The sequence below is a fragment of the Phacochoerus africanus genome, chromosome 4 (genome assembly GCF_016906955.1).
Source record: "Phacochoerus africanus isolate WHEZ1 chromosome 4, ROS_Pafr_v1, whole genome shotgun sequence".
Taxonomy (NCBI): Eukaryota; Metazoa; Chordata; class Mammalia; order Artiodactyla; family Suidae; genus Phacochoerus; species Phacochoerus africanus.
This window is the reverse complement of record NC_062547.1, coordinates 74,891,197-74,905,903: the sequence shown is the minus strand read 5'-3', so window position 1 is coordinate 74,905,903 and position 14,707 is coordinate 74,891,197. Positions and strand designations below refer to the sequence as shown.

General features: G+C 51.4%; 1 protein-coding gene and 1 non-coding gene across 2 annotated transcripts; both read right to left on the bottom strand.

The window, feature by feature from the left end:
• Positions 1-2,504: 2,504 nt before the first annotated feature.
• On the bottom strand, positions 2,505-12,600 carry EEF2 (eukaryotic translation elongation factor 2). Its single transcript, XM_047777505.1, has 15 exons — positions 12,501-12,600; positions 11,258-11,472; positions 10,190-10,371; positions 9,901-10,112; positions 9,252-9,430; positions 9,057-9,162; positions 8,265-8,378; positions 7,866-8,004; positions 7,543-7,738; positions 6,662-6,920; positions 6,113-6,220; positions 4,438-4,791; positions 4,000-4,182; positions 3,785-3,917; positions 2,505-3,229 (listed from the first exon to the last, which is right to left on the bottom strand). Exons 1-15 carry the CDS (start codon positions 12,501-12,503, stop codon positions 3,036-3,038), a joined length of 2,577 nt encoding a protein of 858 aa, XP_047633461.1. The 5' UTR covers positions 12,504-12,600; the 3' UTR covers positions 2,505-3,035.
• Positions 9,506-9,570, bottom strand: LOC125126605 (small nucleolar RNA SNORD37). Its single transcript, XR_007134709.1, has one exon. It is a non-coding gene; the product is annotated as a small nucleolar RNA SNORD37 (small nucleolar RNA).
• Positions 12,601-14,707: the final 2,107 nt, after the last annotated feature.

Below are 14,707 nucleotides of genomic sequence, written 5' to 3'. Positions count from 1 at the left end.
CGTAACGGCCCGCCCCCCGCCGTCTGCCAGGCCCAGCCCGCGTGCGTCCGGCCCGCCTCTTAAGAATGCTGTCTCGCCTTTGGCACTGACCCCCCCTTCCCGCAGCTGACAGGCTGTAACGAACGCCGCTCAAGCTTACGGAAGCCGACCTTCCGACTTCCTGCCCGTGGGCCGCCCCGCGGGTTCCCCTCAGATCTGCCCCAGGTCCTGAAGCTGGGAGTGCCTGAAGTCCTTGCTCCTTCCTGCCTTTCTTGGGGATGAGGTACGCGAACCCAGGGCCTATCTCCAGGGCATGACAGCTCCTGCGGTGGACCCCCTAGGGCTGCTGTAGTCTGAGTGGCAGTTTTCTCCTCTGTAAAATACTACCCATATTCCAAATACATAAAAATGTAAACTAGGAGGTAGGTCAGTTGTTTCCGTTAATGCTTGAGAATTGTTTTATGACTTTTCGGCTCAAGAGACACGCTAACAACACTGATTTAGCTTTAAGGCATACTAATCAACAAACTGAGGAGGTAAAATATTTTCCCCATTCTAGGTGGGGAAACAGACCCGAAGAGGTTGTTATTCATCCTGAGTCACACAGCCATTAAAAAAAAAAAAAAAGCATAGCTGAGTTTTTTTATGCTGAACCACCTCAGACGCACAGAGACCCTGACGTTTGGCCTTTGAGGACCACACACCTCCAACCTTAAGCAATTCTCTCTTCACTCCAACACAATTTGCTTTCTCAATTCAAACTTTTTTGTCTTTTTGCTGTTTCTTGGGCCGCTCCCGCAGCACATGGAGGTTCCCAGGCTAGGGGTCTAATCGGAGATGTAGCCGCCAGTCTACGCCAGAGCCACAACAACACAGGATCAGGGCCGGGTCTGCAACCTACACCACAGCTCATGGCAACGCCGGTTCCTTAACCCACTGAGCAAGGCCAGGGATCGAAGCAGCAACCTCATGGTTCCTAGTCGGATTCAACCACTGCGCTACGACGGGAACTCCTCAAACGTTTTAGGTCTTGACAGGAGCTGTTCCTCCTGGAGATGGCCTTCCTCCACTCTTTACTCCTAAGCACACTTCAGTTTACAGTTAAAGCAGCAGCTTCTCTCACATCGTTTCCTCTATTACCTGTTAGTCTGGTACCTTTGTGACCATTGTGAAGCAATTATCACACATCATTAACCAAAGTCCATACTTTATTCAGATTTCCTGTTTTCTCCCTATGCCCTTTTCTTGTCTCAGGATCCCCTTACTACACCCTAGGTTCCTTTAAGACAGTTTCTCACACTTTTTGTCTTTTAGGGCCACAGCGGTGGCACGCCTAAGTTCCCTGGCTAGGGGTCAGATTAGAAGCTGTAGCTGCTGCCCATGCTACAGTGGCCAAGACAATGCCAGATCCCAGCAGCGACTGCAACATACACATCCTCAAGGATACTAGTTTGTTCAAAACTGCTGAGCCACCACAGGAACTCCCAATTTCTCACATTGTTGCTAAGTTCAGAGAGTTGGTCTATCCCCTCGACTGCTACTTGTCTGATGTTCTCATGGTCTGACTGGGATGGTAGGTTTGGGGGAAACCATGAAGTGCCATTTTCACCACCCTATAGGTCTGTACTGTATCATGACTTACACTGCTGACCTTGCTCACTCATTTGGCTTTAGATGCTCATCAGGTTTCTGCAATGTATTTTTCTCCCCCTTCTATACTTTAACAGCACACATTAGTGAGGTATAGGCCTCGTTACAGAGAGCAGACTGGCCACCTTTGTGTCCAGGAACCCCAAACAAGTCCTTCATTGTCCCACCTGGCTTCCAAGTTGAGGCAGGTATGATTAATTATCCTGGGTAAGATCTCAAAGAGAAGTTCAGAGAACCCTACAGTGGACTCTTTCCAGATGCTCAAAGATGTTAACAGCATAAAAATTAGATTGGCGGGGTTCCCGTCGTGGCGCAGTGGTTAATGAATCCGACTAGAAACCATGAGGTTGCGGGTTTGATCCCTGCCCTTGCTCAGTGGGTTAACGATCCGGCATTGCCGTGAGCTGTGGTGTAGGTTGCAGACGCGGCTCAGATCCTGTGTTGCTGTGGCTCTGGCGTAGGCTGGCAGCCACAGCTCCGATTAGACCTCTAGCCTGGGAACCTCCATATGCCACAGGAGCGGCCCAAGAAATAGCAAAGAGACAAAAAAAAAAAAACATTAGATTGGCGATCCAACTGCAACCTAGGCACATTTTTACAAATGAGCCTATAGGGTCCAAGTCAGAACTGTAGTGAAAACAGCACACAGGCAATTTTCCAAGCCTGCACTGACAGCTACGGCAGTACCACCATGCCTTCAGACTATGAAGTGAAATGTTCAAAATTTAGTTCCTGGGCTGCATGGCTTCCATTCTAAATGCTCAGTAGACACAAAGGGCCAGTGACTCACCCTCCATCAGCTGGACCTCAACACCTGCATCTTACAGAGTCCATTTTAGCCAGAGCGCATGGCAAAGGAACACTTACACACTTGATCACCACCATATCAAATTTATTATTCCAATGGCACTAATACAGTTGGAGGTGCTCATGGTGACACTGCACAGGATTTCCTGCCTTCTAGTTTCTGTCCAAAGAGAACATCTACCTGCCTGTTTCTTCCCCCTTTATGGAGGAAAATCCACTATGGGCCATTTACCCAAATAAACCTCTTAATGCGTTTATTTTCAACTTTTTTTTTTGGATATGAATTTTCCTCTTATGAAACAAAGTGTTGGGTGTCCCCCATCCCTTCCCTCACCCCCAACAGCCAGATAAGTCCCTGCTGTGAGGGCACTTCTGTTGCCTCTGAAATCTACAAATAAATATTGAAAGAAACGGCATCAAGTGTTCATGTTGAGTGATGGCACGAAGTGGGCCCCAGAAACCTGTCAGGCAGAGCATTTCTGAGTCTGGACAGTCTCAAGGTGTCGTGGAGAATGTGGGGGGCTTGTTGCTGTGGTCACCTGTCCCTGGGCGCGGGGGCTGCGCCAGTCCCACTGGGCAGCAGGCTGCTGGGAAGCCGCCTACAATTTGTCCAGGAAGTTGTCCAGGGCCGGAATACCTTCCTTCAGGCCTTTGCGCTTGCGTGTCTCTGCCACCACCTGGCTGGGGCGACTGGTGTTGTCGAAGGGGTCCCCGGGCAGGATCTGCCAGTGGTCGAACACACACTGGGGAAAGGCCTGGCCGCCTGTGTTGGATCTCAGGTCAGCAGTAAAGCCTGCAGGAAGGGTAGAGACAGGGTTCAGTGGGCAGCCAGAGTGTGGTCTTTACAGCCCCTTGGCCGAAAACCCTGGATGGGAAGGCAGGGACACAGGCCCACATAAGGTCTCTGAATCAAACACCCTGGATCATGTCAGACGTTACAACCTGCACCTCACCCAAAGCTCCCTCTCAAAGGCCACTGATTAATAAATGAGGCAATGCTACAGCCCTTCCCAGGCTTCTGGTCTCAACGTGCCCTTTCTCAGGATGAACCAGAGCTACAGCTCAGCTGCTCTGCAAGGCCCTGCTCTGCAGATTTATAGGCCCAAGGGCCTCCTCTGGCCCTCCCCAATTCAAAGGTTGAGAAGCCCCCCCTGTGAGAAACAGATTACCTCCTCCTTCACAATTGTGCTACTGTCACCTTCCAAGCTGACAGGGCAGAAAAGTAGCAGCTGGCAGCCCCCATGAGACCCACCCTGGGCCCTGGCCTAAGACCATCCAGGCTACAGGTCTGCTGGGTTCCACCCTGAAGCCACTGGGTACCTGAAGACCACAACAGGCTGGAACTTACCAAAGGATTCATTGACAGGCAAGTAAGCCTTCACAACAAACATGGGGGTACCAGCCACCTGGGACTCCTCAAAGACGTGGCCCCGCTTCCTGTTCAGGACACCATAAATGCCACCAACCACTTGTTCTGGACACTGTCAGACAAAGAAAGACTATTAGCAGCCATGCAGGCAGGATGAGACTGGGAAGAGTAGCAGGAGGAGTGGACCTCCCTACCTGGATCTCCACAAGGTAGATGGGCTCCATGAGCCTTGGCTGGGCAGTCAGCACACTGGCATAAAGGCAGCGCCGGGCAGTGGGGATGATCTGGCCACCACCACGGTGGATGGCGTCGGCGTGCAGTGTCACATCGTGGACATCGAATCGCACACCCCGCATGTTCTCCTCACACAGCGCCCCCTATGGAAGAAGGGGATTAGATCACCATCTAGAACCTGCCTCTACTGCAGCCCCTGAGAACAGGTCAGCTACACAGCTAGCTCTGTCTATACCAACTCCTCCAGGTCTCCACCCCAGGGACCAAGTGTGTCTTGCTCAACTCAGCCTCCACAGGATCCCCTTCCCAGGAGGCAGGACCACTTTGCCAACAAAAAAATGAGACCCCTAGGGAGGACCCCCATGCACACTGACAAACCTACCAGTGCAGTGCCTCACCTCTTTGGTGGCCCACTGGAAGCCAGCCACCACACTGTCCTTGATCTCGTTGAGGTACTGCACACCCTTGGTGATGTCAGTGAGGATGTTGGGGCCAGTGCCATCAGGGCCAAAGCACCAGATCTTGCGGGCCTCAGCCACATCCCACTCGTACTTCTCAGCTAGGTAGCGGGCCCGCTGCTTGAGTTCCTGGCGGGCAGACACCTCTCCCTTGTCGATGTCTTCAGCCAGGCCGTCAGGGAAAGGCCTTGCTTTCATGTATAGCCTGTTGTGCTTGTTGGGGGACTTAGACAAGCAGAGCACATTTGACTCCTCACTGACAGTCTCACGGTAAGAGACAACTGGGTCAGATTTCTGCAAAAAAGAACCTACAGGTTAGGTCTGTCACAGGAAGCAGACACCCAAGAGAAGCATCTTGACAGCAGGTCTTCCTCAAGATGCCCAGGAAACAGTGACAGTGGGCACAGAAAGCAGAACGACACATTCGATCTGATGGCAGAGAGTCACTCCCTTGTAGGACACCTACTGCCAAGACGGCTGTTTAGACACTTGTCATGAGACACTTTTTTGTTGTTGTTTTGTGGTTTTTTTTTTTTTGGTCTTTTTGCCACTTCTTGGGCCGCTCCCGCGGCATATGGAGGTTCCCAGGCTAGGGGGCTAATCAGAGCTGTAGCCACCAGCCTACGCCAGAGCCACAGCAATGCAGGATCCGAGCCGCATCTGCAACCTACACCACAGCTCACGGCAACACTGGATCCTTCACCCACTGAGCAAGGGCAGGGATCGAACCCGCAACCTCATGGTTCCTAGTCGGATTCGTTAACCACTGCACCATGACGAGAACTCCATTTTTTGTTTCTGGGTTTGCTTTTTAGGCCCCACTCGCAGCATACGGAAGTTCCCAGGCTAGGGGTAGAATTGGAGCTGCAGCTGCCAGCCTACACCACAGCTGTAACAACGTGGGATCCGAGCTGCGTCTACGACCTACACCACAGCTCACAGCTATGCCAGATCCCTGACCCACTGGGCATGGCCAGGGATCAAACCCACATCCTCATGGATACAAGTCAGATTCACTTCTGCTACACCACAACGGGAACTCCCAATGAAACTTAATTACAAAGTATTAACTAGAAAGCATTTACCTAGCAGCCATCAGCCTACTCCTAATCCTACCTCAGCATTAATTTTACATGGGCAATGTGAAATAAAGCTGTCACCTGAAGAATACCTAGACAATTTCATTCCTGCCTAGGAAAATAAAAGATGTGAGAGACTTTACAAGAATAGCATGTAATGAAACCCTAAACCACTTAAGTTTAAGGACATAGATCTGAACTCAGTTCCATAAAAAAGCAGGACGGAGTCCAGGCCACTGGAGCTAATTACAGAACCTCAAGCAACATCTGTGCTTTCTATTTCTAGGAGCTTCTTAGAAATTTACTCAAGCAGACCCCTCACACTCCAGCCTTCTTGATGTGTCTAAACTGCTGGTATCAAAACAGCACATGTTCAGAGTTCCTGTTGTGGTGCATCACAAACGAACCAAAACAGCACATGCTGTCTGACAGGAATGAGTGGAGAGGAAGGAGGGAGAACTGAATGCCTACCTCCTTAGAACCCAGCCTGTTCCCAGGTCCATGTTGTCCAGTGGCCCCCAGCTGCCAGGCCTTACCTTGATAGGAATGCAGGCGTGGTCCTCCTCCAGGTCCTTCAGGCAGATCTCTAGGTGTAGCTCTCCAGCCCCTGCGATGATGTGCTCCCCAGACTCCTCAATGATGCACTGAAAAGGGCCAACTGTCAACCCCTGCAGACCCCAGGACCGATGTGGGGAACCCAAGGGACTCTCTGGGGAACAGGTGGAAAGCAGATTCCAAGCTTCCCTCTAGCTGGAAAATGAGGACCAGACTCTCTAAATGAGGTTTTTCAGGGACACTGTCAGGGCCCTTTTCACTGGTTGAAAACAGTAATTATGTTGACATTCTAAAATGACCCACAGTGCAGACTTGTCTATAAAGCCCAAGTAGCCTATGGAAGAAGCTGGGTTCCTGGGAAGTGCCCATCTAAAAGCAACTCTGCCAGGACACATCTTCCCAGCACAGTTAATCAGTTCCAAACAGCTGGAAATTTCTTTTATGAGAAGCCACTGGGATTTTTCCAGCTTAGCCATGCCACACGTGACCCAACAAACCACCCTTGCCAGGGCTGCCTTCAGACCACCCACCTGCACCATGGGATCTGACTTGGCCAGCCGCTTCAGGCCCTCCACCAACTTGGGCAGGTCAGCCGGGTTCTTGGCCTCCACAGCGACCCTGACAACAGGGCTCACGCTAAACTTCATCACTCGCATGTTGTGGGCGTGCTCAAAGGTGGTGATGGTTCCTGTCTTCACCAGGAACTGGTCCACGCCCACCAAGCCCACGATGTTCCCACAAGGCACGTCCTCAATGGGCTCCACGTAGCGGCCCATCATAAGGATTGTCCTAGGAGAGATTCAAAAAGCACCAGTGTTGGTTCCAGGTCCCCAGTGAAGGACCAAAATCATACTTTCTGGGGCTCTAAGTGGAGGAGCAGGGCTCCCTCCCACCCCAGGCCCCAAACCCTGAATGCACCCTTTAACCTAGATCATTGTTTCATCGACTGTCCCTGCACACCAAGATGCTCATTCCCACATGCCCTGACACAAGTCAGAGGTGAGTGCCATAGGAACCCAACAGCCAGTCTCAGGAGTCAGAGCCCTGAAGACCCAGAGAGAATGGCAGCTGTCTTCCCACTGTGCACACCTGGACTAGTGACTGGGTGGCAACACCCACAAGACATCTTTGGGGTCAACGCCTGCTCTTGGGTACTCAAACTATGCAATCACCATAACTTCAACTTAATCTGCATGTTATTAATATGAAACACTAGGGGTGAGAGGACACGGTTTGCTGGTGGGCTTGACCTGGACAACTCCCTTACATTCTTTCTAGGGAGAAAAGAGCTAACCCTTAAGATAACCACCCCATCCCCATCCCCCTCCACTGGCTGGCTGGAGTGGAATAGGCAATAGAAACCCTCAGTTCACATGCTACCCGGCACCCTCTCACCTGCTGAGCACCTCACCTCTGGATTGGCTTCAGGTACAGGTCCTCCTTCTTCCCAGGGGTGTAGTTGGGCCCCATGATCCTGACCTTCAGACCGGTAGACACCAGCCCTGAGAAGACCCGGCCGAAGGCATAGAACCGACCTTTGTCGGAGGTCGGCACCATTTTGGAAATGTACATCATAAGTGGGCCTTTGGGGTCACAGCTTTTAATGCCTGAGGAGCAAGAAAATGATCCCCAAAGGGGAAACTGTGATTCCCTCACACCTCAGCTTTCAAGAATCCTGAGACCTGAGGCTCAGGCCAGAATCCTAACCCCAGGGTACAGGCACAACCCACATACCCATGGCTGCCTCGTCGTCCGGAGGCCCCTCATACAGGAGCTCACAGCGGTACTTCTGGGCTGTCACCGGGGAGGGCAAGTGGATGGTGATCATCTGTAGCAGCGCATCCCCGGCGGGCAGCCAGCGGCGCATCACAGCCTAAAGTAGGGGACAGGAGATTGGTGAGAAGGAAGAATCACAGGCTGCCTGAGGTCATTCTAAAAGGGCAGTACAAACACCTGAGAAATTTACTGTCCACCTCTACTGGCAATGCTTCCTAAGTGAAGAGCCAGCACTCACAAAGGGTAAGGACTGGCAGGCCACCCCCAGCACGGAGCCATGATGCTCACAGCCAGCCATCTGACTACCTGAGAAATAACACACTGAGAGGGCAACTCACAGGACAGCCCCCCACTCACCTTCAGAAGTGGTTTGCCTTCTTTGTCCTTATCTTCACTGTCCAATTTGATGTCTAGTTTTTCAATCAGTTTTGCTGTCTCCTCTTTCTTGAAATTCATGATGGCATCAAACACCTAATACCCAGGGAGATGGCAAGGTGGGTTTGGGAATATACTGGGCAGCCTGCAGCTAGCTGCATTCCTCCTATGGAGCTGCAGGCCATGGACATAGCAGGGCTGCAAAAATCCTCATTGACCACCAAGTGCCTGACCCAACTAAACAAACCTCGGGAAATCCTCTCCATAGATTAAGAAGAAAAAATCCCATTCTAAGAGTTCTCCAGTGGCTCAGTAGGTTGAGGATCTGGAATCATCACTGCTGTAGATCAGGTAGCTACTGGGGTGTGGGTTAAAGTTTCTGGCCCAGGAACTTCCACTTTTGGCCCAAAAAAACCCCACGCCCCCCAACCCATTCTAATTTATAGACCTCAAACACTCCTTAATTTACAATCACTTAAAATTCACTGGCTTGCAAAGCCCAGACCTCCCTGCCTCATCTCACCTGATGCCCAGTCACAGAGGCCAACTGCCCCATGGTACAGCCTAAAAATGTGGGAGACTAACTCATCAGGGTAGAGTCCTGGGGGCTGAACCTTGGGCTGCTTCTACGTCCCAGGAGCCGCCTTGCAGCCTGGCTCTGTCCAGCCCCCAGGTATCTTGCCACAGACTACAGCAGGTTCGGTACCAGATTCCCAGGGAGCCCAAAGACAGACAACCAGAGGATACACATCCATCCAGCACATGCCAGCACACCTTGAAGATAGGGTCCAAGATGAGCTGGCAGAAGGTCCTCGGCAACTTCTTGCCATCAGGGCTGGTGGCTGACTTGCTGAATTTACCATTGGCTGGATCAAAGTACCTGTCAGAGAATACCCAACCTGAGTTAGGGGAATCTAGGTGGGCCTGAGGGAAAAGGACCCCAAAGACACTTGAGCCTCCAGCACTCACCGGTCTCCCCATAGTTTTTTCATCATGTCCTCCACCTTCTTGGCCCGCTCAGCAGGCCCCAACTGGCCCTCGCCCTTGGCGGCAAACTTGGCAACGTACATCTCTGCAAACTGCTTCAGGGTGAAGGCCCAACCGTGGAGACCAGACCCAAAGCCAACAGTACCAAGGACAGGATCAATCTGAGAGAGCAGGAGAAAGTTGTGAGTGGGGACAATAGGACAAAAAACACATACAAAGTCTCTGGGCAGCACAGGCATCAGACATTAGATTTCTTCAATAGCCATCAGGTCAAAGTGAAGAAATTTTAGTCATCATGTACATACAGGGTGCCCAACTCTGCCTCCATGTCCAACACCAGAGAGAGGAGAGATACGCAATAACCCTGCAGTCATTTGCCCCACTGGCCTTTATCAGCAAGAGTGACCCACTACCCCACAGCCTTCCCTAGAATCCTGCCCATTTGTCACTCTAGGTTTCTAACAGCCCACTGAAATAAAGATCTCAAGAAGCCCCAGGAATGGTTCCCCAGGGGCATCCTCCAGGAAGAAGACTGCAGCCCATCCACAGGAGCAACTGAGGGAATATTGGGTACAAAGGAGGTGAGATACTGTGCCAAGCAATCCCAGCTTCAGCAGTCAAGCAATCCTACCATGATGTTGCCCATGGGGCCACTCTCGCCCTCTCCATAGGTGGAAATGATGACATTAACATTCTCCACAATGCGCTGGAAGGTCTGGTAGAGCTCCTCGGGCTCCAGCTGCAGCTCGAGCAGGGCCCGGTCCATCTTGTTCATCATCAGCACAGGCTTGATGCGCTCAGCAATAGCCTGGCGCAGCACTGTCTCTGTCTGCACGCACACACCTGGAGACAGGTATGAGGTAAGGTCTCCAAAGAGTAAAGAACAGCCAGCCCCAGATTCCGAACCACCCACTGCTTACCTGACACACAGTCCACCACCACCAAGGCACCATCGGTGACACGGAGAGCTGCTGTCACCTCTGAGGAGAAGTCCACGTGCCCAGGTGAATCAATGAGGTTGATAAGGAAGCCAGAGCCATCTTTGCTCTGCTTGATGAAATTCAAGTCATTCTCTGAGAGCTCATAGAAGAGGGAAATGGCCCTGAAGAGATTGGTGGGACAGGTGAGCTAAATGAAAGATACACCTCGGCCTAGCTCTTAACCTGTTCCACATCAGCCCTGTAGTCACCTAGGTTTCTGCCCAAAGGGACTCAGGGCAGATGCTCTTAACTCCCAAGGATAGGAACCAGGAAAAAAAAAAAAAAAAAAAAAAAAGAGGCAGACGCTGCAAAGTGTCTCCTCTCCCTGCATTACTCATCCCTAGAAATGAACTTCAGACTTCCCACGCAAGCTCTGCAGCACCTTCCACTAGGAACACCCACCTCACCTCCCTGGTACCAACGGCAAAGAACCAGAGTCCACAAGGTTCCTCCCAGGTTCAAGGCACCTGATTCCAAGGAGCAACTACACAATCAGGCAAAGCCTTGAAACACCAAAAACTACCTTTCATCCTTCCTTCCCCTCCATTCCCAGCTGATTATCAGCAATGACGAAGAAGTTACCAAAAGAAAATAACTGCCAGTTACTGTCGCTTTTCTTTCAGTTCTCACCCTGTTGCCATTCTGAAGCCAGAAAACTCACAAGGGGCTGCCTTGCACAAGGGAAAACTTTCAACAGTATATCCTTTCTTGGCTGCCAGCTGCATCCTCCTAGATGTCTCCAGACATTGAGAAGAACCCCCTGCCCCCTTTGCTCTCCAAGGCCCATTAATATCACCCTCACTGTGCCTTTTTCACTGGACATAAAGATTCCCATCTCACTGGGTGAAATCTCATGTCTCTTCATAATGCAAAAATGCAGCCCCAAGGTGTTCCACTCACCTCCCCAAAAGCCTTCAGGTAAGTGAAGGCTACTGTCTGTCCTTCATACCCACCAAGATAAGCACCTCCCCGTCCCTCCCCATCCAGAGGACACCAGGAATTGCTCACGTTGATTTGATAGTGATGCAACGTTCCTGCTCATCCTTCCGGGTGTCAGTGAAGCGGGTCTCCCCAGCCCGGGCGGAGGCGATGATACCAGCCTTGCACACCAATGAGTCCGTCAGAGTGGACTTGCCATGGTCCACGTGGGCAATGACGGACATGTTTCGGATATTAGCCTTCTTGTCCATGATGGCCCGGATCTGGTCTACTGTGAAGTTCACCTACGGGTGGGGGGAGGAGAGTCTCAGAGGTGCCCAGCTCTCAGGGAATGTGTCTTGGTACTAAGGCTTTGATCAATAGACACTGCTAGGCTAAGGTCAAAGGGGGTTGGTCCTGGAGCCACCCCAACTCCCACTCAAATCCCCCTATTTGTTGACATTCTTTTAAAAACGCTTCTCACCACGTCCCCTGGTCCTCACAACTCAAGAATGACAGTCCAGAATGAAAACTGAGGAGTTAAGTCCCAAAGTGCGACATCTTTCCTTTAAACTGAGTAGATACCGGGGTGTCACGGAAACCATTTAAAGAACACTGGAGAGCTGAAGCTCCCCAAGTCACACTGTGTTGCCACTGTGTGTACCTCCAGGCTTCCCCCAACCAAAGAGCCTCTTAAACAACCAAGGTCACCCCTCGCTGCGGGGGTCAGGCAGAGCCACCCACGCCGCCCTGGATTCCTTGAATGCCACCCACGGTCAGGTGGGGGGGACCTGCGCAGTGCTAACCGACGCGAGCCTCCACCGCGTGGCCCCGGAATCAGGTGTTCACAATTGGGAAATACAGTAAAGACAAGGGATCATGCCAAGGTTACAGAGCGTAAGATGGGGCGCTACCAAGGGTCTTACTCTCCTTTCCTTTTGCCGTTTCCTTGCCGCCCACGACTTCCGACAGAAAATCGAACTCAAACTCCTGGCCCGCGGGTTACATAAGGCGGCTCCCCTCTCCCTGCTCGCACAGCGGCGCCCGCCATTACAGCGTCTGCCACATCATCATACCCCACCGCCCCGCCTCCGCCCCAGCCTCGGCAGGGCCGGGGACCCCGCGAGGCGGCGGCGCCCCCGGAAGCGAAGTTCGGTGAGAAGTGCAGCGCGTAGACATGGCGGCAACCGCTTTCTCAGCCCCAGGCCCTCCAGCCCCGCAGCCGCCATGTCTACTCCCGGTCCCGGAGGCCACAGCACCCCAGGCTTGGCAGCGCCGGTCCTGCAGAGGCCCCGCCGCTGCTCCAGGCCGCCCTCTGTACAGCACTGCTCACCATGGTGACGGATGGCGGTGGATTCTACCGGGCAGATCCGAGTAAGGTTAGTCGCGCCGAGGATGGCGGCGACGACGGCGGAAGAGAACGCTGACGTCAACACCCGAGCTTTTATAGGCCGACGCCGGTTGGGCGGGTCATCTGATCGCGCTTCGGGGGCGGGGTGAGGCATCGCTGCGCGCAGGCGCACTGACGCCCTCCCCCCGGGTAACCCCTTAGGCGTCTGCAAGGCTGCTGGAAAGTAGGGGGTCTACATTCAGCACTTAAGATTTTTCCCTGGGGCGTGTTTGGCCCCGAGGTGGGTGCACGCCTCAGGTATGCAATACTCCCGTGCAGAAAGGGAAGAGCTCAGCCTTAGCTGAGAATATTACTCCAATCCTAGCACGATATCAATTTGTAAAATGCCAAACACTTGTATTAAAACACATTACAATATGAATAGGGCCTGTGGATTGTGCCAAGGTTAATTTCCTGGATTTGATAGTGTTATGTAAATTGACAGTAATGGGGGGAAGCTGGGGGAAAGGGTACTAGGGACCTCTCTGTACTATTTTTGCAACTACGTCTATAATTATTTCATTAAAATAAGTGAGATTTTTTTAAAAGCAGGTAATTTTTTAAGCACTCATTTATTCCAAAGAGACAGGTTGAGCGTCTCCTATAACAGGCATGGCTGTAGGTGTTGCGGATATAACAGTGAACAAAATACCTTACTGTCCCACCGCTGTAAGTGTTCTTACAGTAGATACTCGGATTTTCTGTTCGGTTTTCTTGTCTGTAAAATGGGAGTAATCTGTACTGCCTCACCAGGGAACAGTAAAACTACCGCCATACCTGACACAGTTCTCAATACACGTCAGCTCTTTTTAATTAACTATCATTACTATCAATGAGCACTTATTTCAGGAACTGGTTTGCTGTGTCGCGGGCACAGGGGCTGAACGCTTCTTCACATGCATAATCCCATTTTCTATTTCATTTTCCTTCCAGGGGGAGGCGCAGGAAGACTACTTTGCATTTGTGTCCTAATATGACCCTAAGAAACAATTGTATTTCAGATCTCTGACTGGATGGAATGAGTTGGCTTTCAATTCAGTATCTTTATCCTTGATAAAGAGCCCAACTCAATGCCTGGTACACAGTAGGCGCTCATAAGTATTTCTTGCACCAATTAGTGATATTAGCACAAATTAACCCACTTCTTTCCTTAAACTCATTTTGCCAAAAGGAGGGGGACTGAAGTGCTTTCCCTATGCTAGGAGAAGGGATGATGTACACATGTAAAGAGCCTTGCAAGCTCAGGTCTGCACTCTTAAAATAAGCCCCTCTAGGCGTTCCCGCTGTGGCGCAGTGCGGCCTCGTTAAGAATCCACCGTCAGGGCAGGTGTGGTTTAGGTCCGGAGCTCTGGCTGGGATTTGATTCCTGTCTGATTCCTGGTCCAGGAAGTTCCAGATCCTCTGGGTGCGGCCATTACAAAAAAAAAAAAAAAAAAAAGGCCCCTCTCCCCACCAAGACTATGCGCATTTCGCTTTGTAAAGCACTGTCACACACAGCCTTGATTTCATTTAATCAAAGATTGCCAGCACCGTTCCGTGTTTAACCCAGAGGGAAACAAAGGCAGGAAGAAGCTGCTCATTAGCTATCTACTGTCTGATGGAGGCTCAGAAAGGCAGGGTGGCAGGCAGCAGATGTCACCCCTTAAGCTCAATCCGGGATCTCTAAACACCTGCGCCTAGGTTCGGGACCCTTTCCAGGTTAATTTTACAGGGCAAGTGCATGCGCCATTCGGGGGGCGCGTTTTCTGGAGATGGGTATCGTTTCCCACTCTAAGTAAAAATTTTATCTTAAATTTTAAAAATGTTTAAGAGTACTCATCACCCCACTGTTGCGGCGTTCCGTAGGAGGCACTTCCCGGGCACTTCCTTGGAAATTGTAGCATTTAAGAGATGAAAAGCAAATGTTTTCATTAGAGGGTTGAATTCGATCTCAAGTGAATAGATTGCTTATTGAGAGAATTTAGCTGGGTGTTAAAGAAGCCGGGGAGAGTTTAAGTGAAATGAGTAGATTTTAGATATATCTCCGTCCCACTGTAACCCCCCACCCATGCAGAGGTGTTCTACCCCACAGCCGCAGGGGTGGGGCTAGACGGTTAGGGGACCACTCCCCACGCCACACCCAGACCCAGAAGCCTGAGGGAGGAGCAGAG

Bases quoted from the DNA above. Each gene is read 5' to 3' on its own strand.
- EEF2 (XM_047777505.1), bottom strand. The intron at 10,113-10,189 runs GTAAGCAGTGGG...ACCTGTCTCCAG, and splicing joins GGTGGTGGACTGTGTGTCAG to GTGTGTGCGTGCAGACAGAG. The intron at 8,379-9,056 runs GTGTGCTGGCAT...CCTGGGTATTAG, and splicing joins TCTTGGACCCTATCTTCAAG to GTGTTTGATGCCATCATGAA.